This window comes from Phyllobates terribilis, unplaced genomic scaffold (assembly GCF_046119375.1).
Source record: "Phyllobates terribilis strain yellow unplaced genomic scaffold, ASM4611937v1 Scaffold_7__3_contigs__length_470593459, whole genome shotgun sequence".
NCBI classification, from domain to species: Eukaryota; Metazoa; Chordata; class Amphibia; order Anura; family Dendrobatidae; genus Phyllobates; species Phyllobates terribilis.
The window spans coordinates 306,902,577-306,929,542 of record NW_027362767.1 but is presented as its reverse complement, the minus strand read 5'-3'; the positions used below and the strand labels follow the sequence as shown (position 1 = coordinate 306,929,542).

The 26,966-nt window shown below is 44.9% G+C and overlaps 1 protein-coding gene across 3 annotated transcripts in view; it reads right to left on the bottom strand.

Moving 5' to 3' along the window:
* The window catches only part of GRIA3 (glutamate ionotropic receptor AMPA type subunit 3), a 450,644-nt gene that overhangs the window by 100,577 nt on the left and 323,101 nt on the right, over nt 1-26,966 (bottom strand). For all 3 annotated transcript variants that reach the window (XR_012247463.1, XM_073641082.1, XM_073641083.1), the window contains exons 6-7: nt 7,986-8,147; nt 1,000-1,167 (exon numbers count right to left, since the gene is read on the bottom strand). Coding sequence is in view for 2 of the 3 variants with exons in the window: in XM_073641082.1 (XP_073497183.1) it covers nt 1,000-1,167; nt 7,986-8,147 (330 nt within the window). In the remaining variant the exon portion in view is untranslated. The remainder of the gene's footprint in view (nt 1-999; nt 1,168-7,985; nt 8,148-26,966) is intronic.

The following is a 26,966-nucleotide window of genomic DNA, read 5'->3' as shown; positions in this document are numbered from 1 at the left end:
CCCCATCTTCTGGAATTCTGTGTCCCAACACGTCCTTTTGTCTCGCACAGTCGGAACTTTCAGACGGAACTTGAAAACCCATCTCTTCAAGAAAGCTTACAGCCAGTAAGTACAGCCTCTGTCACCTCACCACCATCGGAGCTGCTGCAAACCCCCCAACCTACTGTCTTTTCCCCCATTATCCTGTAGACTGTAAGCCCGCAAGGACAGGGTCCTCTTCCTTCTGTACTAGTCTGTCATTGTTAGCTTGTTCATTGTTTTATATTTTTACCTTGTATGTGACCCCTTCTCATGTACAGCTCCATGGAATCAATGGTGCTTTAAAAATAAATAATTTGAAAAAATTAAATAGACCCCCATATATGTCAGTGAGTTCTGTCGAGAGGTAGTCATATTTGCCACATGACAGACATAGAACTGCCTTGTGGTTTACATTGTAAGTGGAGGCCAAAACACAGATGGAGGCATAGCCGAAAAATATATAAAATACTTTTCAATGCTCTGTCAAATTAAAAATTTACTGTAAAAAAACAGCTTCCATATTTCATCAATACACTAAAGAAATCAGTATCATTGTGTATCCTCTCACATAATCTGATTTTTGGAAATTGAGATGAGTGTTTTAGGTATTCCAAAAATTCTTACACTAACAGTTCCTACTTCAGTTAAGAGGAGGGTGAGGATGGATCCTTGTAATGGAAACTTAACCAATCTGAATGATTATGTAAAGCAGAAATTGGAAATAAATTTGTTTTAAAATGCTTTTTCTTATGAAGTCAAGGTAAAGGTGACAGCTGATCACAGCTATTTAAAAGAAAACAAGACTAGGAAATATGCCTGGTGGAGTATTACCTAAAATTTTCAGTCTTTTCTTGTTTAGCCTCAAACACTAATGGCTATAACTCTTATGGCAAGTTCTCGTTCACCTTTTAAATATCGAACAATGTACCCAAACATCACATGAACAAGTCACTACAATGGGAGGCATAGCATATTTACCATCTTTAAGGCTCTCTCAATGTCTATCCCTTGGCTCCAAGGAACGGCAGGATTTGCTAGGCAGTCTCCAGCACTCCCTCGCCTTGACACATCCACTCGCTGTCTTCTTAGGTATCGAAAAGCCTCCGCTATTACTAACACAGCATCATGGGTCAAGGCTGAAGTGTACTAAAAAAAATTGTAAGAAAATATATCACATAATCATACACAGAAACAAACAGAACAACAGGGATAAGATGCTTCATGTGAAAATGTTAGTAGAAAATTCAAATTTATACAAAATTTAACAAACGGGATGTTTTGTATTTACTGACCGCTGAAATAAGAGCTTCTAATGGGAATACATCTTATTTTGTGGTTCGAATGTAGGGTTACAGGGCTACATTTGTCACAATTATGTAACAGAAAAACGGCCTTGTTGCTCATATTAATTGTGTAAACTGTTTTGGAAAAATAATGAAAACTACATTGTCATTGGTTGTTTTGGGCGATAAGGACATTTTTCTTTTTACTAAATAAGGCCTATTGTGTAAATTCAAATCATTATCCATGTAAATATATACATCTGGACTGATGAATAGCAGAAATATAGATCTGCAGTGCTCGCATATACCAGTTCTTCTTCAAAGTTAAAGGGAATCTGTCACATTTTATATGCAGTCTGGTCAGCATAGCATATAAGAAGTTTTATTTCAACATCAATCAATGTAATAAAGGTGTTGAGATACAAAATATGTAAATAGTAACTCAAAAAAGATCAATTACCCCAGGATAATTTAGTATATTTCCATAAGTATGGAGTGTAGAAAAATGCACAGTGGTAATAAGGAAAAAGTAACAAATCTCATCAGACCATGAAGAACCGCACCAACGCACGTTTCGCATCTAGCTTCGTCAAGGGTTTATTTATTTATTTATTGGTAATTGATTTTTTTAATTACTATTTACATCTATTGCACCTCAACACCTTTATTACATTGGTATCCATCTGCAACATATCATTGTACCCTCTTTCTATTGTAGTTGATTGTATATATTGTGAGTCCATTATGTTATTATTGTACTCACCAGCCATGAATGTCTTGTGTCATGTATATATTTTTTAGCTTATTCAATTTTAGTTGTTGTTGAAATAAAATTATATTTTTATTCGCATCTTTATGACTAGCACTTTTTCTCTGTTGGTTTACTCTATCTTTTTAGTGCAAATTGTGGCTATAGTACCTCTTTCTCATGATATATTTTTAGGTTTATTTATAGCATAGAGAAGGAGAAGCTAAGCAGAATGATATGTTGTTTTTTTTGGAAAAAGTCTGTATAACTTGTGTTTTATTAAATTAAATCCCTGGCGTTTGTATGCATAGGAAGTGGGTGGTCATATTCATTGACTGACATCTATCTTTGCAGCACAGCCATACAGGGCCAGACTGTCAATCACTGAGTAGGATCGCCTCCTGTACTCCAAACATCAGGGTTTTCAATGTATAAAATGCAAGGTTAACTGAATTTTTTCCTACAACAGTGCATGCCAATCTGACCAGCTCCACCTGCTCTATAACATCCTGTCTGCAGATCATACACCCCATTCAACATGACAGGTTCCCTTTAAAGTCCGCCTTGTGACACAATATTATTAGATGCATACTTGTGTACTAATGAATTTCTCAATACATCTTTATAGAGGTTGGAGCTCTATTGTTTCTAATTCAAAGCTGCAATTTTTCCATGAAATGATTAAAAATGTCAGAGATTTTCACTTGAATTCACAAATGTTCTTAGAGAAACTAAAATACAATATAATATTGGCAGTCACAGAAATGTTTCTTTGCCAGACTGTCCTGAAAGATACCATCAAGCCTAATAGATTAATGGAAGCATCAAAATATCATCTAGTTCATTGAGGTGACAGCGTAGAAAGGATTAATGGTGGGTTAGGCTAATGTTTTACAGCTTTATAAAATACTTCTTAAAATACTTTCTGTAAGTTATACAACTTCTTAGGTTACTCGTTGTCCTTAAGTGAAATAAATCAAACAATTAAGTCCCTGAAAAAAAGTATCGGGAATTAATAGTAATGTGATTAAACTTAACAGAACATCACTGACACATAGACAGGACTGTATACATCATACTTCAGGTAATTGGATGAATTCATGTCGGATGCATGATTGCTTGTTTTACCATGCAGAGTATAACACAAGGCTGGGTAGCACCAGATGCCTGCCAATATCCTGTTAGCAACGTAATGAATTCATGTTTGATGATATGTTTCAGGCTTATTGGGCCAGAATTTATACATTTTGTTACAAATACAACACATTCCATAAATTGCAGCATAATGAAAATTCTGTCACATAGGTTAGACCACTATAACACTGGTCCTACCATTAGTGCCTAATACAGGTAATAATATCTACAAAATGCAGTATGTATTAAAGAAGCACTCCCATCAAAATTGTTATCCTTTTAATATATTGCAGTCATCATATTATACAGCATTGTGTACTTACAATTGCTCCTTTTGCCTTTCTACCCAGTTAATTCTTCTCTTTGACATCTATGACATCACATGATTAAAACACAGACTAGCTGAATCCTTCTAAGCTCTATGCAGAAACAGGAAGTCTCTTTTCCCTGCATGAGTCATAAGTCACTGCAAAAGTCCCTGTCAGTAGGGAAGAGTTGAAGAGGGCAATGACTCATGCAGGGAAAAGAGACTTCCTGTTTCTGCATAGAGCAGAGAAAAGAGAAGAATTAAGTAGGTAGAAGGGCAAAATTAACAATTGTCAGTACACAGCGTTGTATAATGATTGTAATATTTTAAGAGGATAAAAACTTTGATGGGAGGCGGAGTACTTCTTTAATAGATTTAAAGTAATTTGAAACACCAAGGCTGGCAATCGAATAATCAAAAGCGTTTAATGAAGGGCTCAAGTACACAACCATGCTGCAACCCGGTATAACCACAGAGTTGCAAGAGGGTCATAAAATACAGACCTATAAAAGTCCATGGCACAACTAAAAATGTAATTTTTTATATGAATACAACAGATGAAAGATTCTGAATGTATTCTCCACTAGAAGCAATAAATCCATGGTAATGAGCCTTACCGAGGGACCATATCGTAGAATACAGAGTAGGGGCTGTAGGAACTTTGCAGAACACTGTAATGATCATTGTGTTCATCTCTGCTTTGTGCATGAAGCTTAAAATTGACTACTGTATTAATACAAAAGTTATATTGTAGATAGAAAATTCTGGATTATTTATTATTTTATTTATTATCAGTTCAGTTACATGATATTTATATTTGTATTACTTAGTACTATTAGTTAGTATATTGTTTCAGATAGTTTTTCAAAAAGCTGTTGTGTGTAAATCAGGAATAACACAATGTCTGGCAATGTTATTAGTTTTATCCTACATTTTTCATCTTTTTTTCCTTCTTACTAGTGCTATCACCAATTTTCAACTGTTTCTGAGTTAGTGGGTATAGACTTGCTACTATGATATCTCCCATACACTGCATACAGAGACAGAGGGATTCCTGTTTTCCTGCCCCAGTGTAACCCATGTTCAGAAGCAGAAAAATGGAGGATTTTATAAGTAGTAATGAGCAGTAAAGCTGTGAATCCAGCACTGGGGTGAGATATAGTGCTTACTACATAGCAGCAGGGTTTGTGTGGGTCTGTGAATTTTTTTAACATCTTCTTGCGATGCTCTTCCCTCCTACTTCCTTTCCTCTCTCCATAGAGTTCAATTGCCAGCTTTAACCTCACTTCCCTTGTTTTCACCAAGACAGATATTACCATATTTTTCGGACTATAAGACGCACCGAACCATAAGACGCACCTAGGTTTTAAAGGAGGAAAATAGGAAAAAAAAATTTAAGCAAAAAATGTGGTCATAATGCCCTGTTATGGGGGAGGGGGTCTGCTGCTGACACTGGTATTGGGGTAATGTCGCCCAATTCTGTTAACATCCTTCATCCTGGTATGTATGGCCCCTCCTTCCTGGTATAAGTGGCCCCCATACCATCCTGGTATGCATGGCACCCCTTTATCCCCCATCCTGGTATGCATGGCACCCCTTTATACTCCATCCTGGTATGCATGGCACCCCTTTATCCCCCATCCTGGTATGCATGGCACCCCTTGAGCCCCCATCCAGGTATGCATGGCACCCCTTGAGCCCCCATCCTGGTATGCATGGCACCCTTTGAGCCCCCATCTTGGTATGCATGGCACCCCTTGAGCCCCCATCCTGGTATGCATGGCACCCCTTGAGCCCCCATCCTGGTATGCATGGCACCCTCTGAACCCCCCCTGGTATGTATGGCATCCTCTGAGCCCCCATCCTGGTATGTATGGCACCTTCTGAGACCCATCCTGGTATGCATGGCACCCCTCTGAGCCCCCATCCAGGTATGCATGGCACCCCTCTGAGCCCCCATCCTGGTATGCATGGCACCCTCTGAACCCCCATCCTGGTATGTATGGCACCTTCTGAGCCCCCATCCTGGTATGTATGGCACCTTCTGAGCCCCCATCCTGGTATGTATGGCACCTTCTAAGCCCCCATCCTGGTATGCATGGCACCCCTCTGAGCCCCCATCCTGGTATGTATGGCACCCTCTAAGCCCCCATCCTGGTATGTATGGCACCTTCTGAGCCCCCATCCTGGTATCTATGGCACCTTCTGAGCCCCCATCCTGGTATGCATGGCACCCCTCTGAGCCCCCATCCTGGTATGCATGGCACCCCTCTGAGCCCCCATCCTGGTATGTATGGCACCCTCTGAGCCCCCATCACGCTGCCTACAAAAAAAATGAACACTCATACCTCCTATCTCCTCCAGCGCTGTCCCGCTCTGCTGCTGACACTCTCACTGTGTGAGCTGCGCATGACAGAGCGCGCATGGCATCCCTGCCATGTGCTCTCACACAGTGTGAGACGCTGTGCTGGAATAGTCACTGCTCCCCACACCAGGACTCTGTGCGTGGGGAGCATTGACCATTCAGTCTCTTCAATAGCCGGCACACAGTATCGCAACGCGGCTCCTGCTGCCGCTCTGTGGTCAGTGTGCCTGCTATTAAAGACCATGGATATTCACTACAACCCATGGGAGTGGGTTGTAGGAAATATTCATGAGCTTTAATAGTGGGCACACAGACCGCAGACCGGCAGCAGGAGCCGTGCTGCGGCTACAGTGTGTCGGCTATTAAGAGAAATGAATATTCATTGCTCTCCATGCCCATGGGGAGCAAGGAATTTTCATTTTCTTTAGTAGCGGGCACAGCGTAGGCTGAAGCAGGCGGCTGCTGACTCCTGTGCCCCGCTGATCCCCCGCAGCCGCTCCCCCACACGCACCACCATGCGGCCATACAATAATATAGTATTCGGACTATAAGACGCACTCCCCACTTTCCTCCAAAATTTTGGAGGAAAAAAGTGTGTCTTATAGTCCGAAAAATATGGTAATTGTTTTTCCCAATAAATGATGAATTTTAGAGGCAGGGAAGAAGAGAAGTGACACATACAAGGAGAAAAAACACACAAATATACTGTACATATATATATAAATATATATTACATATATATCCTGTACACACAGTATACTGAACACATTGTAGATTCAGACAGAAGGCAGCAAAACGTCAAAGGAACATACAGTAATTGAAGCCAAGAATTAAAAAAGCGCATGCAAAACAAAACAGAATGTGTTAAACTTTTGATTCTTCAAAGTAACCCCCCCTCCCCTTTAACTTCGATGACAGCTTTACGCACCCTTGGCATTCTCTCAGAGAGCTTTATTAGGTAGTCACCTGGAATGGCTTTCTAACAGTGTTAAAGGAGTTTCCAGAAGTGCAAAGCACTTGTCGACTGCTTCACTCTACGGTACAGCTCATCTCAAACCATCTCAATTGTCAATTGGGCAGAGGTTGAATGATTGTGGAGGCCATGTCATCTGAAATAACACTCCATCCCCCTCTTTTTTGGTCATGCAGCCTTTGCATAATCTGGACCTGTGTTTTGGGTCATAACCAAAGACAAATGATGATACTACTGAGTGCAAATCAGATGAAATTGCATGTTTTTACAGAAAGCTGTTGTAGCCATGAGGCTAGTAACTCTGATGAACTTATTCTCTATAGCAGAGGTAACACTTGGTCCTCCTTTCCTGTAGTGATCCTCATGAATAAGAGCCAATTTCATTATAGTAATTTATTGTTTCCGTTATTACACTTGAGGATACCTTCAAAGTTCCAGCAATTTTTCTGGATTAACTGACCTTCATATCTTAAAGTAATGCTGGACCGTGGTTCCTGTTTACTTAGTTGAGCGGTTCTTGCCATATTCTGACTTAGAACAGTTATGCACTGCAATGTATAGAACTGTGTACCAACATTGCCTCTGCAAACCCCATCTGATGGCTGCAAACATTTTCTGAAGGTCGGGGATTCCATAAATGAATTCTTGACAAGGCATACCTGTTCATTGAAAGCCATTCCAGGTGACCACCTGATGAAGCTGCTTGAGAGAATGTCATAGGGGTGTAAAGCTGTCTACAGAGTGGAAGGGGAGAACTTTGAAGAATCAGGTTTAACACATATTCTGGTTTGTTTCACGTGTGTTTCTTACTGGCTGTTTCCTTTTGTGATTTTGCTGCCTTCAGTCTGAATTTACAATGTGCATAGTCCAATAAGAACAAGGACAAGGACAATCATTGCATGACCAGTTATGTCCAAACTTTTTGCCGGTACTGTATAGTACAATTGATTTATAAAAAGTTAAATGAAGCAACAATGATCACTTAATATGTATATCCTTGTATGTAAAACACAGTACTGCTTTTCCCATGGCTGCATGTGTCTATTAAGGACATACATTGAGTACAATGTAAATATAGAAAGTTTTAGATAGCCATCAATAATGGTCAAAAGATTTATTTCTGGATAATTTGGGGTGTAAAGAGACAACCATACCTTTAATGGAGTATTTCTTGATTCAGGAAACTCCCTCTCATCCAGATGTACCCATCTCTGGAGAAACTGCTGGACGAGTGGATTTTCATTATTGACGATCTGAAATCCAGTGACGTTGGCACCACCATGCATGACTCTCTCCAGTGATATGCTTGTGAATCCCTGTGTTTAAGCAAATTAAAACAAATGTAATTAATTATTCAATTGGATCATTTTTTTGTGTTACTTTCATGTTTGATAAGTAGTTGGGAAGCTCTGCAAATGCAACAATGCTATTACAGTATAGGCCAGATGGGTGTTTAGCATATCAGACAGGTTGCAGTGTTTCTGAGGGACATTACCATCATTTAACCAAGCTTCAAAGTATTTCTTGTCCACACATATAAAGTCTGCTAAGCGTGATCTGCCAAGCCTAGATCTGGGTCTAAATAGGTCAATGATGCAATAAAAATTCTGGCCAGCCTTCAAATGTGTTCTGTAACACAGACCAATGCGTTGGGTCAAACTCCAGTCTGAATCCTAATTAAATACTTTTCTTTAACACATTGCTGTTTGACTCTACAAATCTACCAATACCACATTGTACATCATTTCTAGGTTCACCCTAACACCTTTAATTCCATGTTATAGGGAATCTGTCAGCAGGTCTTTGTTATTTAATCTGAAAGCAGCATAAAGTAGGGACAGAGAGCCTGATTACAGGGATGTGTCACTTACTAGGCTGTGTGCTGTAATTTCAATACAATCATTATTTTATCAGCAGGAGATTATCACAGCTAGACTAGGTCTCATGTGCACACCAGTCAGGCTAATCTGTGTAATCCCGCCCCTCTTACTGAGAGTACACGCAGGAAGAAGCCAATCAGTGGTGTGGGCGGGGTTATACAGAGCTCAGCATTCTGAACACTGCTACACGTACAGCAGAGAAAACAGTAATTATATCAAAACTGCACCAAGCAGCCTAGTAAATGATACATCGCTGGAATCAGGGTCTCTGTCACTACATTATGCTGCTCTCAGATTACATTGCAAAAACCTGGTGGAAACATCTAATTATCCCAATGTGTGACAAAAACTGACCACAAGCAGTTGGACATGCATTAATACATAAATGTGTCATTCATCGCTTCTAATTCCACAAGACTTTTGGCTTAAAAGGTCTAAGGAATTTTATTTATATTTGTTAATGGACCAATAAGTATATTTTGAAAGGTCCTATATATTTTATAATGAAAAAAATCCAGGTGCCAGCAGTATCAATAAAATCTTTATATCTTTATTCCATTACAAACAATTAAAAAAACATGATGATAGGTGGAAACAACACAACAATATTGAAACTATCATCATGGTATAGTATGAAGCTGCATTTTATTTTTTTCGAGGAAAAAACATGCAGGTAAAAAAATACAGCAAAAACGCAACATATAAATAATCCCTAATTCCATTACATGAGTTGCGCATGTGATCTTATAACTCAGCAATAGATGATTAATGATTAAAATATGCAAACCCATAGTATTGTATGTAATAGACAAATCAATGCTGAGGATATTACATGTCATTGCTGAATGTGAATCTATTCAAGCTGTCTCATGTGCACAAGCTTCAAGTTCCTGAGAATGACATTACTTCACTTTGTAGTCACAGAAATATTGAGATATTGGAGAGAAGGTGGGCTATATCACCGGGACTATGTATTAAATCAATGCCCACCAGAAAGTATTGCATTGAATTGACTGTTGTGATGTGTAATACTGATCTGTATTGTGCTGATTGTTGTGATGTGTAATACTGATCTGTATTGTGCTGATTGTTGTGATCTGTAATACTGATCTGTATTGTGTTAATTATTGGAAAATGGCGAGATCAGTGAAATGTTTATTGAAGATTAGTGTTGAGCGAGCATGCTCGACACTGCTCATTACTCGCCCGAGCATCTCACTACTCGGGATGTTCGGCGAGCACCAAGCATTTCCGGGTTACTCGGGCGGGAGCTCGGGTCTCCGCCCTGCACGTTTGTCGCTCTTTACAGAGCCAATGAACATGCAGGGATTGCCAGCCAGTCACTGTAATGCCGCTGCCATGTTGTTTGTGGGCATTACAGTGATTGGCTGGCCGCACAGCGTCACCTTGAGAATTTAAAACAGGGCGCCGCCATTTTGGACACAGTCGCCCGGGATCAGACAGTGTAGGGAGAGTGCTGCTGAGTTAGGGAGAGATATATAGTGCGAAATAGGTAGTGTAGGGTCTCTAAAGCGTGCCAAATCAAACAAACAGTCCTTCTGAGGACTAATATCCATCCCAGATATCAGGCAGGCAGGCTGTATAGGAGATGCAGTGGTTATACCAGTAAACGCTGCATTACAGTCCTGTGTGCTCCTGCTGGTCAAATTGCTAGACTTATCCCCCGGTCTCAGGGGCCAGGAAAAATTCTTTTTTTTTTCATCTAAATCCTGTATTTTTTTTTTCCTTAGTCAGACTGTACAAATATGCGTCTTATTAACCTTTTGGTATGTCCCCCCCCATCCAAAAAAAAAATTGAGTGTGTCTGTGACTGTTCAGACACCAATATATCTGTTTAAAAGAGTCTGGTGTAGGCCAGAGAAATAGAACTGTGGTTTTCCTCTTCCACGGTTCTAATCTAATTTTTATTACCCTTTTTCCATTGATAGTGCGAGTGTAAGCTATATTACTTCATTTACAATGGGCAAGGCGCGTGGCAAGGGACGTGGAACTGGACGTTCTGGTGATGGAGCGTGTAGAGGACGGGGCCGTGGCCAAGGTGAAAATGTGCCACAACCAACAGCCACACCTTCTTGCTCTCACTTCTTGACCGAATTACTAGGGAAGCACACTACAACACCAGTATTGCGAGCTGATCAGTGTGAACAGGTTATTAATTGGATAGCAGATAGTACTTCCAGTTACCTGGGCACCACCACCTCCGGTCTGTCTTCCACACGGTCATGGTTTAGTAACCGTGAGTCTCGACTGCATACTCCTCCTCACCCTGATGCTCCTTCCTCCCACCATGCCGAGTGTCGTCAGACAGCAACTGATCCCACACTTGGACACTCTGAAGAGCTGTTCACTGGTTCATTTCCATATTTGTGCCCCTCGCCTGCTCCACTTGAAGTGGTGGAAGAGGAGATCCCATGTAGCGATGCCCAAATATTAGAACAGCCACGGCCACAGGAAGTCGACGCTGGCAATTTGTCACAAGAGGTGGACGATGACGAGACACAATTGCCACGAAGTGAGGAGGAGGATCGTGGTGTGCAAGTGGAAGAGGAGGAGGTGGTGGATGATCTAGTAACTGACCCAACGTGGCAGGAGGACACGCAGAGCGAGGCCAGCAGCACACAGGGGGAGGGAGGCAGAGTACCCCAACAGGCAGGAAGAAGCAGTGTGGTGGCCGCACACAGAAGGCGTGCAACAGTTCCCCGTAACACCAACACGAGGGACGTTGCCAGTACAACCAGTAGGTCTTCCAGAGTCTGGAATTTTTTTAAAGACTCTGCTGATAACCCCAAAAAGGCCATTTGTATCACCTGCCATGCCAGCATCAGCAGGGGTGACAAAACTACCAGCCTGACCACCACCAGCATGATCAGACACATGTCAGCAAAGCACCCGACTTTGTGGGGTGAACCCCAGGGTCCACGACCAGTGTTAGCGGGTGTCACCACTGCTTCTTCCGCTGTTGTGCGTGTAATAGAACCCCCTGTTGTGCGTGCAAGGCAATCCTCTGTCCATAATGCATGCAAAGATGCCCCCTCCTCTCAGTCTTCACTTGTTATGGCAGTTTCTCAAGAAACAGCATCAACGTCCACGTCCCACCGCAGCGTTCAATTGTCCATATCCAAGAGCTTAGAACGAAAGCACAAATTTGCAGCCAACGCCCCACAGGCCACAGTCCTAAATTCGCACATTTCATGTCTGCTTGCATTGGAAATGCTACCTTTTTGGCTGGTGGAGACGGAATCCTTCCGCAACCTTATGGCCGACACTATTTTGCCCTGTGTGCCATCCCCGCACTACACAAGCACGTGTCCCAAAACATCTGCCATGCGTCAACAACGCAGTAACTCGGAGAGTCCACCTGACAACGGACACGTGGACAAGTGCTTGTGGCCAGGGACGGTACATCTCCCTGACGGCACACTGGGTAAACATAGTGGAAGCTAGGACCCAGTCGGACCTTGGGACGGAACACATTCTCCCCACACCGAGGATTGCGGGCCCTATGTCAGTCAGAGTTGCCCCCACAGTGTACAGCTCCTGCGCATCCTCCGCCTCCTCATGTTCAGCCTTCATCTCAGATATCACCACATGAGTTATAAGCTGGAAGCACTGCAGTACTGCCTCAGCCAAGTGGCAACAGGCTGTGCTGAAACTCATAAGCTTAGGTGATAAACCTCACACTGCTTGTGAGTTGTGGACAGCTGTGAAAGAGCAGGCACATCTGTGGCTGAGACCACTGAATCTACATCCAGGCATGCTCGTGTGTGACAATGGCTGTAACCTGGTGGCGGCTCTGAGGCGAGGCGAGATCACACACGTACCATGCCTGGCTCATGTGCTTAACCTTGTGGTTCAGCGGTTTCTTAAATCGTACCCCGAGTTGCCAGATCTGCTCGTCAAAGTACGCTGCCTGTGAGCTCATTTTCGCAAGTCGGCTACAGCGTCCGCCACCCATGCTGTGTTGCAGCAGCGTTTGCAGCTTCCGGCACACCGACTGGTGTGTGATGTCCCCACATGTTGGAACTCTACCCTCCACATGTTGCAAAGGATTTGTGAGCAGAAGAGAGCAATTGTGGAGTACCAGCTGCAACAAGGCCGTCGATATTCAGGTCAGACTCCACACATAAGACCTCAGAAGTGGACCTGGATGTCTGACATATGTACCATCCTGACAAACTTTGAGGAGTTCACCAAGATGGTGAGTGGCGATGAAGCCATCATTAGCGTCAGCATCCCACTTGTCTGTCTTTTGCAACGCTCTCTGCAGAGAATTAAAGAGGAGGCATTGCAGCCAGAGTATGATGAGATGGATCAAGAAGCCGTAATGGGCGATTACACACAGCCCAGCCTCATCTCATCCCAACGTGCATTGGGGGACAATGAGGGAGAGGAGGAGGAAGAACAGGAGCTGGTATCTTGCGCTGTAGACGGTAGTACCTGAACAACTGTCATACAGACGGTTCAGCGTGGGTGGCCTGAGGACAGGAGGGAGGAGGAGGAGGAGAGCATGGTCTGTCGTCATCTTGGTGAGGACACGGAAGTCTCGCCCGTTACCAGTCTGGCACGCATGGCTGACTTTATGTTACGCTGCCTTAACCGTGACCCTCGCTTTGTCAAAATGTTGGGTGACAGTCATTACTGGTTGATGACACTTTTAGACTCCCGCTACAAGGAGAACTTTCACTCTCTTATTCCTGAGGTGGAGAGGTCTACAAAAATGGGGCAGTACCAGAAGGCCCTTGCTACAGACCTGTTAAAAAAATTCCCATCTGAACAAGCTAGCGGCAGAGGTCACAGTTCGTTGACCAACCAAGGCGTACAGGCGAGAGAGACGCAACTCCAATCCAGCAGAGGCAGGGGAACACTATCAACATTCTGGGACAGTTTTCTGAGACCTGCCCAGCTTACAGGCCCTGAGGCGTGGGGTACTCTCACAAGGAGTGGAAAGTTTCAAAAGATGGTGAGGGAGTACCTTGCCGACCGTACCAGCGTCCTCCGTGATTCCTCTGTGCCTTTTAATTATTGGGTATCCAAGCTGGACACTTGGAATGAACTCGCTCTGTACGCCTTGGAGGTCCTGGCCTGCCCTGCTGCTAGCGTGTTATCGGAGTGTGTTTTTAGTGCCGCTGGGGGAATTATAACTGATAAGTGCACTCGCCTGTCAATTGACAATGGTGACAAGCTGACCCTTATCAAAATGAACAAGGGCTGGATTGGGCCAGACTTCTCATCACCACCAAATGACAGCAGAGTAACATAAAGTCAAATCCACTGTGTTATTTCGGGAGGTGTATTCCCATGTACCGCTTCACACCCACACATGGATATACACTTCCTCATTTTGGCTGTATTTTGCTCTTCTCCTTATCCTCAGCCTCTACCACCACTATACCACCAGGGTGACCGTGGTCCGTGTTGCCAGAATTGCAAGTTCCTCCGTCCTAATTTTTGGCAGCTTTTGCTTGGAAGGCATAGGCAAAGACTATGGGAGACCCACTCCCCAATAATGGGAATAATGTTTTTAATATGCTGTACTGCATGGCTCTTGTAAGGGGCATGAAAACCGTCTTGTTAAGCTACTGCGACCTCCACCACTTTTCCAAGGGGCATTGATATTGTCTTTTTATTCCACTGCGACCGCCATCATTCTTCCAAGGGGCATTAAAAGCGTCTTGTTAAGCCACTGTGACCTCCACGTCTCTTCCAAGGGGCATTAAAACCGTCTTGTTAAGCTACTGCGACCTCCACCACTTTTCCAAGGGGCACTGATATTGTCTTTTTATTCCACTGCGACCTCCACGTCTCTTCCAAGGGGCATTAAAACCATCTTGTTAAGCTACTGCGACCTCCACGTCTCTTCCAAGGGGCATTAAAACCGTCTTGTTAAGCTACTGCGACCTCCACGTCTCTTCCAAGGGGCATTAAAACCATCTTGTTAAGCTACTGCGACCTCCACGTCTCTTCCAAGGGGCATTAAAACCGTCTTGTTAAGCTACTGCGACCTCCACGTCTCTTCCATGGGGCATTAAAACCGTCTTGTTAAGCTAGTGCGACCTCCACCACTTTTCCAAGGGGCATTGATATTGTCTTTTTATTCCACTGCGACCTCCACCATTCTTCCAAGGGGCATTAAAACCGTCTTGTTAAGCTACTGCGACCTCCACCACTTTTCCAAGGGGCATTAAAACCACCTTGTTAAGCTACTGCAACCTCCACGTCTCTTCCAAGGGGCATTAAAACCGTCTTGTTAAGCTACTGCGACCGCCACCACTTTTCCAAAGGGCATTGACATTGTCTTTTTATTCCACTGCGACCTCCACGTCTCTTCCAAGGGGTATTAAAACCATCTTGCTAAGCTACTGCGAACTCCACGTCTCTTCCAAGGGGCATTAAAACCATCTTGGTAAGCTACTGCGACCTCCACGTCTCTTCCAAGGGGCATTAAAACCGTTTTGTTAAGCTACTGCGACCTCCACCACTTTTCCAAGGGGCATTAAAACCACCTTGTTAAGCTACTGCAACCTCCACGTCTCTTCCAAGGGGCATTAAAACCGTCTTGTTAAGCTACTGCGACCTCCACCACTTTTCCAAGGGGCATTAAAACCACCTTGTTAAGCTACTGCAATCTCCACGTCTCTTCCAAGGGGCATTAAAACAGTCTTGTTAAGCTACTGCGACCTCCACCACTTTTCCAAAGGGCATTGACATTGTCTTTTTATTCCACTGCGACCTCCACCATTCTTCCAAGGGGCATTAAAACCGTCTTGTTAAGCTACTGCAACCTCCACCACTTTTCCAAGGGGCATTAAAACCGTGTTGTTAAGCTACTGCGACCTCCACGTCTCTTCCAAGGGGCATTAAAACCGTCTTGTTAAGCTACTGCGACCTCCACGTCTCTTCCAAGTTGCATTAAAACCGTCTTGTTAAGCTACTGCGACCTCCACCACTTTTCCAAGGGCATTGATATTGTCTTTTTATTCCACTGCAACCTCCACGTCTCTTCCAAGGGGCATTAAAACCATTTTGTTAGGCTACTGCGACCTCCACGTCTCTTCCAAGGGGCATTAAAACCATCTTGTTAAGCTACTGCGACCTCCACGTCTCTTCCAAGGGGCATTAAAGCCGTCTTGTTAAGCTACTGCGACCTCTACTTCTCTTCCAAGGGGCATTAAAACCGTCTTGTTAAGCTACTGCGACCTCCACCACTTTTCCAAGGGGCATTGATATTGTCTTTTTATTCCACTGCGACCTCCACCATTCTTCCAACGGGCATTGTATTTCCTCCTAATTTAAAGTCAGCTTTTGCTTTTCAATGCATAGGCGAACACTGAGGGAGACCCACTCCACAATAATGGGTAGAAGGTTTTTAGTATGCTGTAATCCACGTCTGTTTCAAGGGGCATTGCAGTTCCTCATAATTTTTGGAAAGCCTTCCATTCACTGCTTAGTAGTGTTGAGCCACCCCGTAGTGTTCGAGTTCGGTTCGGTTCGTCGAACACCCGTGTGTTCGCCGAACTGTTCGTCGAACTGTTCGTCGAACACCTTCGAACACCGTTAAAACCAATGGCAGGCAAACAAAAACACATAGAAACACATAGAAAACACCTTCAAAGGTGTCCAAAAGCTGACAAACTGCTCAGAAGACACAACTAACACATGGAAAAGTGACAAGTACATATAGTCATGCGAAAAGAAATGAGGTGGAGGAGTAAAAGGAGGGGGAGACACAGATATAGGCATGTCATGCCCTTCTAAAATCCAAAAAGTGAGAAGCCGACACGTTCAGTCCGCTCCTGCCCGTGCCACCTCCGTGTCGCCGGGTTTGTGCCAGAGCCGCGGTGAACCTTGACGGCCAGCAACCCTCTCCCAATACTGGTGCCTGTCCGCTGGTGGGTCGAGCGAGCCCCCCTGTGGTGGAGGCAGCTCTAAGCTTTTTAATTTAAATTGTCTCTCTAATTTGAATAAATACACTTTAAATCCATTTACAAGGATCTATTGGAGGGCAAGTCTCATGCCAGCAGCCGCGTAATTCCAGGTCCAGTAGCGTCCACTAAAGCTGCTGCAGTTAAAAAGCTTTTATAAGGATCGAGCTCGGCTGTCCACCGCAAGGCATCCTACTGCCAGTCCGAGCCCCTATGCCTTGGGGTGCCTCCTGATGCTCTTCACTGTGTATCCCGTGGTCCCGAAGCATTTCCTTTGAAAAAATGAAGTGTCCAAACTACAGGTGGTGTAGCTTGCTTAACAGCTGGGATAATCCGCTGACTAGCAGACCCTGCTACTAGGCACAAAGTATTTCCTGGGATAGATGCAGTTAAAAATTTGTAATTAGATACTCTCGTTGGATGCTGAGAAAGCATTCCATAGAGTCTCCTGGCACGCCATATATGATTCTCTTAAAAAGCTTGGGGTAGGGGTCTAGGGGACCCTTTTATAGCCAAAATCACGGCCCTGTATCGCAATACGTCACCTAGGCTGAAGGTAAATGGAACTGTAGCACCCTGAGGGCTCGGTTGCTACAGACGTATTGCACCTCACCCAGAGGTGTGATATCTCACTCTCAGGTAAGGATGTAGTGTGGATCAGGACCCGACACCTGCATGCATTACACCACATTGCCATGGGGCAGGGCGACCAATATGCCCCTGAGATGGGCACGACAGTCCCTGTCCCTGGCTGGAGTGGGGGGAGGGAACACTGAGGAAGGGGAACCCTGTAGTGCAGGAGCAGGGAGGAAGCAGTTCCTGGGTGCATTGAGAAGGGAGTATAAAAGGTGGGCACCATCTTAGTTCAGTGCAGAGAAGTCTGAGCAGAAGTGGCAGGGAGCAGGGGCTCTGCATGAGCTCTGCTCCGGAGGCGGGCCTAGTAACAGAGGCCCAGGCCTGGAAGAGGCAGAAGGAAGGAAGAGGAGCGGAGAAGGCTCCAGGAACGAGGAACGAAGGGATCTCAGGGGTGCGGACGGGCGAGTCGCCACTGCACGCCCGAATCCACCTGCGTGGAGGGGTCAGGCCAAAGGGGGAGACCGGTCCCCGAAACTAGTGGAGGCAGGAAACGACCCTCAGCTAGAAACAGGAGGCTGTGACATTTTATGTGGCGCAGCCCCTCGCTACACCCGCTAGGAAGGCACCACATAGGGTCAGGGAAACTGGCGCAAAGTTTTCCAAGAGGAGGCCCGAGGCAGCCGGACAGAAGGGTTGGTAAGAAAGGCCAGACAAAGGACACACAAAGGGGGTCCTGTGAAGCACTCCAAAGTTATCTGGGAGTTGTCTGAGCCCCTCACCTGGTGAGCACAGTACAACGTGGGCAGCCGTTACCTGCAGACGTGGTCTGGATAATAAGAACTGTGAGTAAAGGCCCTGGACTGCATCACTGACTCCGTGTCATTACTGCTGCTGCCCTGCACCATCACCCCCATCCTCCGCATACACTGCCCTGAGGCTATACTCCTCCCGTGGGGAGTTATGCTACGCTCTGCTGCACCCACAACACCAGCCTCAGCGGTCTGCCCTGGAGCGGCGGTTCACTCTGACCGCAATCCACGGGTGGCGTAGTCGGACATTTAAACATCAAAACCACATAAATAGTTCCGCCACTGGTTTGACCGCCCTGAGCCACGGAACCGGGTTGCCGCCACGGAGACTACAACCACCAGCATCCACCAAAAAGGGTCCGGCTCCGGGTGTCCCAAGGCCCAGGGGGCGCGTCAGAACATTTTCATCACCTTTCACAATCACCAATGGGACAAGGCAGGGATGTTCTCTGTCCCCTCTCTTATACATCCTAGTGACGGAGCACCTGCTCTCATCAATTCGCCATAACCCCAATATTAGGTGGATTGAGGTGGGAGGCACCAAGTACAAGTGCTCTCTATTTGCTGATGATGTCCTAGTATATATCACTCAATCACATATATCCATCCATGCTGTTATGGCTGAAATAGATCACTTTGTTACATGGTCAAATTTTAAAATCAATGCAGCGAAGTCTGAGGCCCTCGATGTCTCCCTCCCCAAATCCATATAGGATTCCATCCAGTCCAACTTTCCCTTTGCCTGGCCCTCACAGGGTATCAAATACTTAGGAATTACTATTCATAGAGACCTCTCCCATCTATGTTATCTTAATTTTGGGCCCTTTATTGAACAACTCCATACAGACCACGGTTGGCAAGTTAGAACTGTAAGATTCACTACGTGAACCACTGGTGTTTTGTGGAAAAGCACATGTACACTGTGTTCCAAATTATTATGCAAAAAGTGTTTAGGAGTGATAAGGGAAGAATTTGTTTGTTTGTCAGTTAAACTCATTGATGGTGATGTGTGTCAGGGCTCTTTATATCACTGTAAGCAATTGCAGACACCTGTGCTAATTAGTTTGGCAGGTGTGTCCAATGAAAGGCAAGACTACTTAAGAAGGCTGTCTCACATTATTAAGCAGCCTACATTTTCTGCCAAAATGGGAAAGAAAAAGGATGTGTCGGCTGCTGAGAAGCAACAAATTGTGGAGTGTTTAGGTCAAGGCATGACTACAATCAACATTGTGCGATGATCAGGATGAAGTGTCTTGGCAATCAAGAAGTATGTAGCTGATTCACAGTACACACGTGTGCGTGCTGATAAGGGCAAATTGAGGACTCTTTCCTACAGGCAATTACGTCAGGTTGAAAGAGCAGCGGCAAAAAAGCCTTGTCATAGCAGCAGACAAGTTTTTGAAGCTGCTTGTGCCTCCAACGTCCCCCGAACAACAAGATGCAGGGTCCTTCAGAGGTTTGCAGCTGTGCATACGCCATCCTGTCGACCTCCTCTATCCACTTCACACAAGCAGAAACGGCTCCAGTGGGCCAAACATTACATGAAGACTGATTTCAAAACTGTTTTGTTCACGGATGAGTGCCGTGCAGCGCTCGATGGTCCAGATGGATGGAGTGGAGGATGGCTGGTTGATGGACACCCCACGCAAACACGGCTACAGTGCAAACAAGGAGGAGGTGGAGTAATGTTTTGGGCTGGAATCATGGGGAGAGAGATTGTCGGCCCCTTTAGGATCCCTGAAGGCGCTAAAGATGAACTCCATAATGTATGTGGATTTTCTCAAACAGCACTTCCTGCCATGGTTCAAGAAAAAGAACCGTGTATTTCACAGCAAGATCATTTTTCTGCATGATAATGCACCATCTCATGCTGCACATAAAACATCTGCATCTCTGGCTGATATGGGCATAAAAGGGGACAAACTTATGGTGTGACCCCCATGCTCCCCTGACCTCTACCCCATTCAGAACCTTTGGAGCATCATTAAAAGGAGTGTCTATGATGGCGGGAGGCAGTTCACATCTAAGCAACAGCTCTGGGAGGGTATTCTGTCCTCATGCAAAACAATTGAAGCAGAAACCATCCAAAACCTGACAAATTCAATGAACGAGAGAGTTCAGAAGCTCCTTTCGAACAAGGGGTCCTATGTGAAAATGTAACATCACCTAGAATAAAGTTTTGAGTTGAAAACTGTTTGATTTCAGTTTCTAACAACCTGCTAATGCTTATAATTTCAAAAATGACCATTTTTTTGGTCTTTATTAAAATGAAAAGGTTGATCGAAAAGTTTGGGGGATCTAAGAGTGTGGCAACCCAGTAGTCATGATTACTTCGAATTCTGACAATATGAGGGTCATGCTGCAGGTAGTGCAGCAAGAAGGCACTTATGTGTCTTGCGCATCTCGGAGCCCCAAAATTATTTTTCGGGCTAGATGCAGCTAAAAATTATTATTAATTTTAAATCTGGTGAAGCTTTAGTATAGATGGCCTAATAGGATCAGTGCTGCACACTGCTACAAAGCCCAAATTATTTTCCAGTCAAGATACAGATAAACATGATTAGTAATTTTAAATCTGGTGGAGCTTATTATAGATGGCCTAATAGAATCAGTGCTGCACACTGCCACAAAGCCCAAATTATTTTCCAGCCAAGATACAGATAAACATGATTAGTAATTTGAAAGCTTAAAACGGTTGGTAGGGTGATTTTAACCAATCATCAAGCTTTTACTCTCCCCAGGATGACACAGGGGTAGAAAAGTCGTTTCGGATCCATGATTTGTTCATCTTTATGAACGTGAGTCTGTCTACATTATCAGTGGAGAGCCGCGTGCGCTTATCTGTCAGCACACCACCAGCAGCGCTGAACACACGTTCAGACAGAACGCTGGCTGCGGGGCATGACAAGATCTCCAAGGCGTAAGTGGCTAGCTCCGGCCATTTATCTAGATTGGAAGCCCAAAAAGAGCAAGGGTCCAGTGACACAGTCGTGGCTTCAATGTTTACTTGGAGATACTCCTGTACCATCGTCTCTAGGCGTTGACTATGTGTCAGACTTCTTGTCTCCTGTGGCCTTGCAAAGGATGGGCTAAAAAAGTGGTGAAATGATTCCGCAAAATTGATGTTACCAGCAGATACTGTAGTTCTGTTACGGTTTGAGTGCTGAACACTTGACGGTCCCACGGTTGACAAGTTGGAACTGTGAGATTCACTACGTGCACCACTGGTATTTTGTGGAAAAGCACATGTAAGATTCTGCAACAGTCTCTGCTGATACTCCTGCATGCGTGCATCCCTTTCTATGGCAGGAATAATTTCTGCAAATTTACTTTTGTACCGGGGATCTAACAGTGTGGCAACCCAGTAGTCAGGATTATTTCTAATTCTCACAATTCGAGGGTCATGTTGCAGGTAGTGCAGCAAGAAGGCACTCATGTGTGTTGCGCATCCAGGAGCACCAAGTCCCTGTTGTGTTGGTGGCGAGGTAACAATCATGCTTCCTTCCTCTGTCCTCTCCCCCCAACCTCGCACAACAGAAATGTGATCAAGGTCTCCCTCATCTGATGAGTCTTCCATCAGTTCGTCCTCCACTTCTTCCTGGGCTCCTGCACCTTCCTCACTAGTTTGGCTGCTACCATGCGCCCTGGTAAAACCATCTCCCCCACCCTCACATGCCTGCCGCCTTGGTGCTGCCGACCGTCTGGACCTTGCAGATGTTAGCCCTTCCGCATACAACTCCTCCTCCTCTACTTCCTCCACCTCCTCTTGTGCCACCACCTGACTCCGAATTCTGTTTAACATGTGCTCCAGCATGTAAATCACCGGAATAGTCATGCTGATAATGGCATCGTCAGCACTAAACATCTTCGTCGCCATTTCAAAACTGTGCAGAAGGGTGCATAGGTCCCTGATCTGAGACCACTCCTCCAGCGTGATTTGCCCCACCTCTGGATCTCGTTGGCCCAGGCTATACGTCAGAACGTATTGCACCAGGGCTTGTCGGTGCTGCCACAGTCGCTGCAACATGTGCAGAGTTGAATTCCACCGGGTAGGCACATCGCATTTTAGCCGGTGAAGTGGCAGGCCCAACGACTTCTGTAGAGATGTAAGTCGCTGAGCTGCGGGATGCGAACGGCGGAAGTGAGCACACAGCGACCGTGCCCTCTGCAGAAGGCCATCTAGTCTGGGATAGTGGGCTAAAAATTGCTGGACAACCAGGTTCAACACGTGAGCCATACAAGGCACGTGTGTGACATTGCCCCGGCGAAGAGCCGCACCCAGGTTTGCAGCATTGTCGCACACGGCCTTCCCTGGTTTCAGGTCCAGTGGAGACAACCATTCATGAAATTGGTTCTCCAGAGCTGACCACAACTCCTCAGCTGTGTGACTCACATTTCCCAGACATTTCAATGTAAAAACCGCCTGATGACGTTGAGCCCTACTGCCAGCATAGTAAGGAGGTGTGCAGGATCCCTTCTGCGCAGTTAGAAAGCTTGTGGCATGACCAGACAGGCTTTGGGTGCAGGTGGAAGACCGAGAGGAGGTTGAGGAGGCAGAAGCATTGGAGGAACTTTGACATAAAGAGGATTGACGCACAACTCGTGGGGACGGCAAGACTTGTACAGCAGCCCCTTGTCCTGCTGTCACCATAGTTACCCAGTGCCCAGTCAGCGACATGTAACGCCCCTGTCCATGCCTACTCGTCCAAGTGTCTGTGGTGAAATGCACTCTGTCACACACAGAGTTTCTCAAAGAAGCGGTGATGTTGTGTGCGACATGCTGGTGGAGCGCAGGCACACCTTTCTTTGAGAAGTAGTGCCGACTGGGCATCTGGTACTGGGGCACTGCGACGGACATAAGGTCTCGAAAATCCTCTGTGTCCACCAGGCGGAAAGGCAGAATTTCTGTAGCCAAGAACTTGCAGATGGTGAAATTCAACCTCTTAGCTTTCTCATGGCTAGGAGGAAATGGTCTTTTACTTGTCCACATCTGAGGGACCGAGGGCTGGCTATTGTGCTTAGACGGGGTTGATAAGGGTGTCCCCGGCAAACTGCCGGTCTGTGAGGAAGATGCAGGCGGACATGTTAGGTTGCCTGCTGGCTGTTGCGGGTAAATAGGTGGCAGGTCTGCGCCCCAAAACAGGTGTGACTGCTGTCCCCCCAGTCACAGAGGATGAAGAGGCCGCGGATGCACAAGATATGGCAGACGGTGGTTGGCCCGGCCGGCTAGGCCGCATTGTAGCACACTGAGCTTCCCACTGCAACTTATGCTTCATGTCCATGTGCCGGTTCATGCATGAAGTACTGAAACTATGTATTTTTTGGTCTCTACTTAGCTTTTGCTGACAAATGTTACAGATAACACGAGTTGGGTCATCTTTATCGATCTGAAAAAATGCCCAGGCTATGCAAGGCTTAGCACCCATGCGACCTGAAGAGCCACCACGACTTGTGGTGAGAGGCAGAGTTGTGTTTGAGGATGCAGTTGTTGACGTGCTTCCAGTACTACGTCTCTGTCCAGGAAGGCGCAACCTGACCTCGTCGTCATTAGCATCTTCCTCCACCTCCTCTGCTGACCTCATCTCTTGGCTGACTGTGGGTTGACAGTAAGTGGGATCTCCAACCTCATCATCATCACCCTGTGCGTTATCACACCCGTCGTCCTCAGAGCCAACCTGTTCCTGCCCTGACAAAAAACTAAAGTTGTCGCTCGAATCAGGTATTTGAGTGTTATCATCGTCTTCCTCATTGTCTCCACCAACAGGAGTTACAGTTTGGGAATGAGGGTCTACATTATGGTCAGAACCTTCTGCGTCTGGTCCTGGATCCGACTCATAAAGATTCTGGGCATCAGTGCAGATCATTTCCTCGTCTGGATTCACAGAAGCGCTGGAGTCGACCTCTGATTCCCATGCTACAGTATGAGTAAACAGCTCTGCAGACTCAACCATCTGTTCTACCTCATACTCAGACGGGCAGCTGGAGATTTGGGAGCTGTGAGGAAGCAAGTGCGATTGGGGTGACACCTTTGAGGACTGGAGTATTTGTGATGTTAAAGTTGATGTGGAGGAGAGCCCACTTAAAGGAGCACTTGATATCCGTTGAAGCACCTGCTGTTTTTGTGCCTCATCTGGAATTTGTAGCGATTAGCGTGGCCGTAAGAAAGGGATCTTATCACATTGTCCGCTAAAAGAAGTAGACATTTTAGTTTGGCTGGAAGATGGTCTTTCTTCTGCAGATGTTACTGTTGCTTTAACAACTACCCCACAGACACAACCTTTTTTCCCCTTCCCAACACGCCTATTCCCCTTTCCACCAGCAGCAGGCCTTTTTCCACTCATTTTGGTGGTTAACTAATTAACAACTCTGGAGTTGTTTGCACAAAAAAACAATGGATGGGAACCGAGCAGAGCTGAGTGGCCAAACTGTGGTATTAGGCCAAAACTATTGGCTGGGTTAGATGCAGAAAAAAATTATATTCAATTTGCAACCTGATGGAGGTCAGTATAGATGGACTAATAGAGAAAGTCCCACACACTGCTAGAAGGCCAAATATTTTTTCAGAGCTAGATGCAGAAAAAAATATATTCAGTTTGCAACCTGATGGAGGTCTGTATAGATGGATTAATAGAACAAGTCCCACACACAGCTAGAAGCCCAATATTTTTTCAGAGGTAGATGCAGAAAAAAATATATTCAGTTTGCAACCTGATGGAGGTCAGTATAGATGGACTAATACAACAAGTCCCACACACAGCTAGAAGCCCAATATTTTTTCAGAGGTAGATGCAGAAAAAAATACATTCAGTTTGCAACCTGATGGAGGTCTGTATAGATGGATTAATAGAACAAGTACCACACACAGCTAGAAGCCCAATATTTTTTCAGAGGTAGATGCAGAAAAAAATATATTCAGTTTGCAACCTGATGGAGGTCTGTATAGATGGATTAATAGAACAAGTCCCACACACAGCTAGAAGCCCAATATTTTTTCAGAGGTAGATGCAGAAAAAAATATATTCAGTTTGCAACCTGATGGAGGTCAGTATAGATGGACTAATACAACAAGTCCCACACACAGCTAGAAGCCCAATATTTTTTCAGAGGTAGATGCAGAAAAAAATATATTCAGTTTGCAACCTGATGGAGGTCAGTATAGATGGACTAATACAACAAGTCCCACACACAGCTAGAAGCCCAATATTTTTTCAGAGGTAGATGCAGAAAAAAATATATTCAGTTTGCAACCTGATGGAGGTCTGTATAGATGGATTAATAGAACAAGTCCCACACACAGCTAGAAGCCCAATATTTTTTCAGAGGTAGATGCAGAAAAAAATATATTCAGTTTGCAACCTGATGGAGGTCTGTATAGATGGACTAATACAACAAGTCCCACACACAGCTAGAAGCCCAATATTTTTTCAGAGGTAGATGCAGAAAAAAATATATTCAGTTTGCAACCTGATGGAGGTCAGTATAGATGGACTAATACAACAAGTCCCACACACAGCTAGAAGCCCAATATTTTTTCAGAGGTAGATGCAGAAAAAAATATATTCAGTTTGCAACCTGATGGAGGTCTGTATAGATGGATTAATAGAACAAGTCCCACACACAGCTAGAAGCCCAATATTTTTTCAGAGGTAGATGAAGAAAAGAATATATGCAGTTTGCAACCTGATGGAGGTCAGTATAGATGGACTAATACAACAAGTCCCACACACAGCTAGAAGCCCAATATTTTTTCAGAGCTAGATGCAGAAAAAAATTATATTCAATTTGCAACCTGATGGAGGTCAGTATAGATGGACTAATAGAATGATGCTATGCCCAAAAGATTTTACTTCACTAGGTGCAGTAAAAAAATTGGTATTCTATACACAGGTGGTATATCTTGCAACACAGATAGGCTACTCCACTGACTAACACACTCTGCAATAGGCCAAAAAGGATTAGCTTTGCTAGATTCAGCCAAATGCTGTGAAAAAAACTTGCACAGCACTGGCACAGACCTGCCTGTCAAAAACTGATAGGAACTGATGTAACCTAGTCCTGAAAAGGACTCCAATTACAATTAGTCTTTACTCCCACAATCTATCTATTTAAGAGCACAGACCTGCCTGATAAAAGTTGTAGGAAATGCTGTAACCTAGTCCTTAAAAGGACTGCAATCACAACTATTCCCTACTCCCAAGCTATCTGTAGATTTGTGCGAAAATTGGCTTGAAATTAACAAGGTATAGCGCACACAGCAACAGCGGTGCCGTCTAACACGCAGCTGCAGCAGTGAGAAAATGGTGGCGACGGGGAAAATGGCTTGGTCTTATAGGGCAAGGACATGTGACATACACTGCCAATGACACATGCCCTTGCTTGTGTGAAAAAAAGCACTTCGCTCCGTGTGTGCGCTGCTGATAGGCTGACAGATTGCACCTCCCCACTGTATATGCGGGAAAGAGAAAAAAAAATGGAGATCTTCATTGTTCCTGCAGAGATCCATCCCCTGCCCCTCCCCCCACCCCGCTGTACACTCAAACTGCGTATTAACATTAATTTTCATCATTACTGAGAAAAAATCCAGTTATGATTTTGGTGCACGAACAGTTATCGAACATAACCTCGAACAGCCGAATTTTTCTCAAATTGTTCGTGTTCGCCGAACGGCTCGAACACCGCCCAAAACAGCTCGAATTTGAGATTGGCGAACAGTTCGAGTAGAACAACGCTCATCTCTACTGCTTAGGCCATCAGTGCACAGAAGACCCAAATGCTATAAATGGAGAAAATGGTTTAGTTAAGGCCCTCTGACCTCCATGTCACTTCCAAGGGGCATTGGAGTGCCTCAAAATTTTTGGTAGGCATTGCACTCACTGTATAACCTATAACTGTGTAGCCGAACCGCTCCTTTTGGTACAGAAACATAT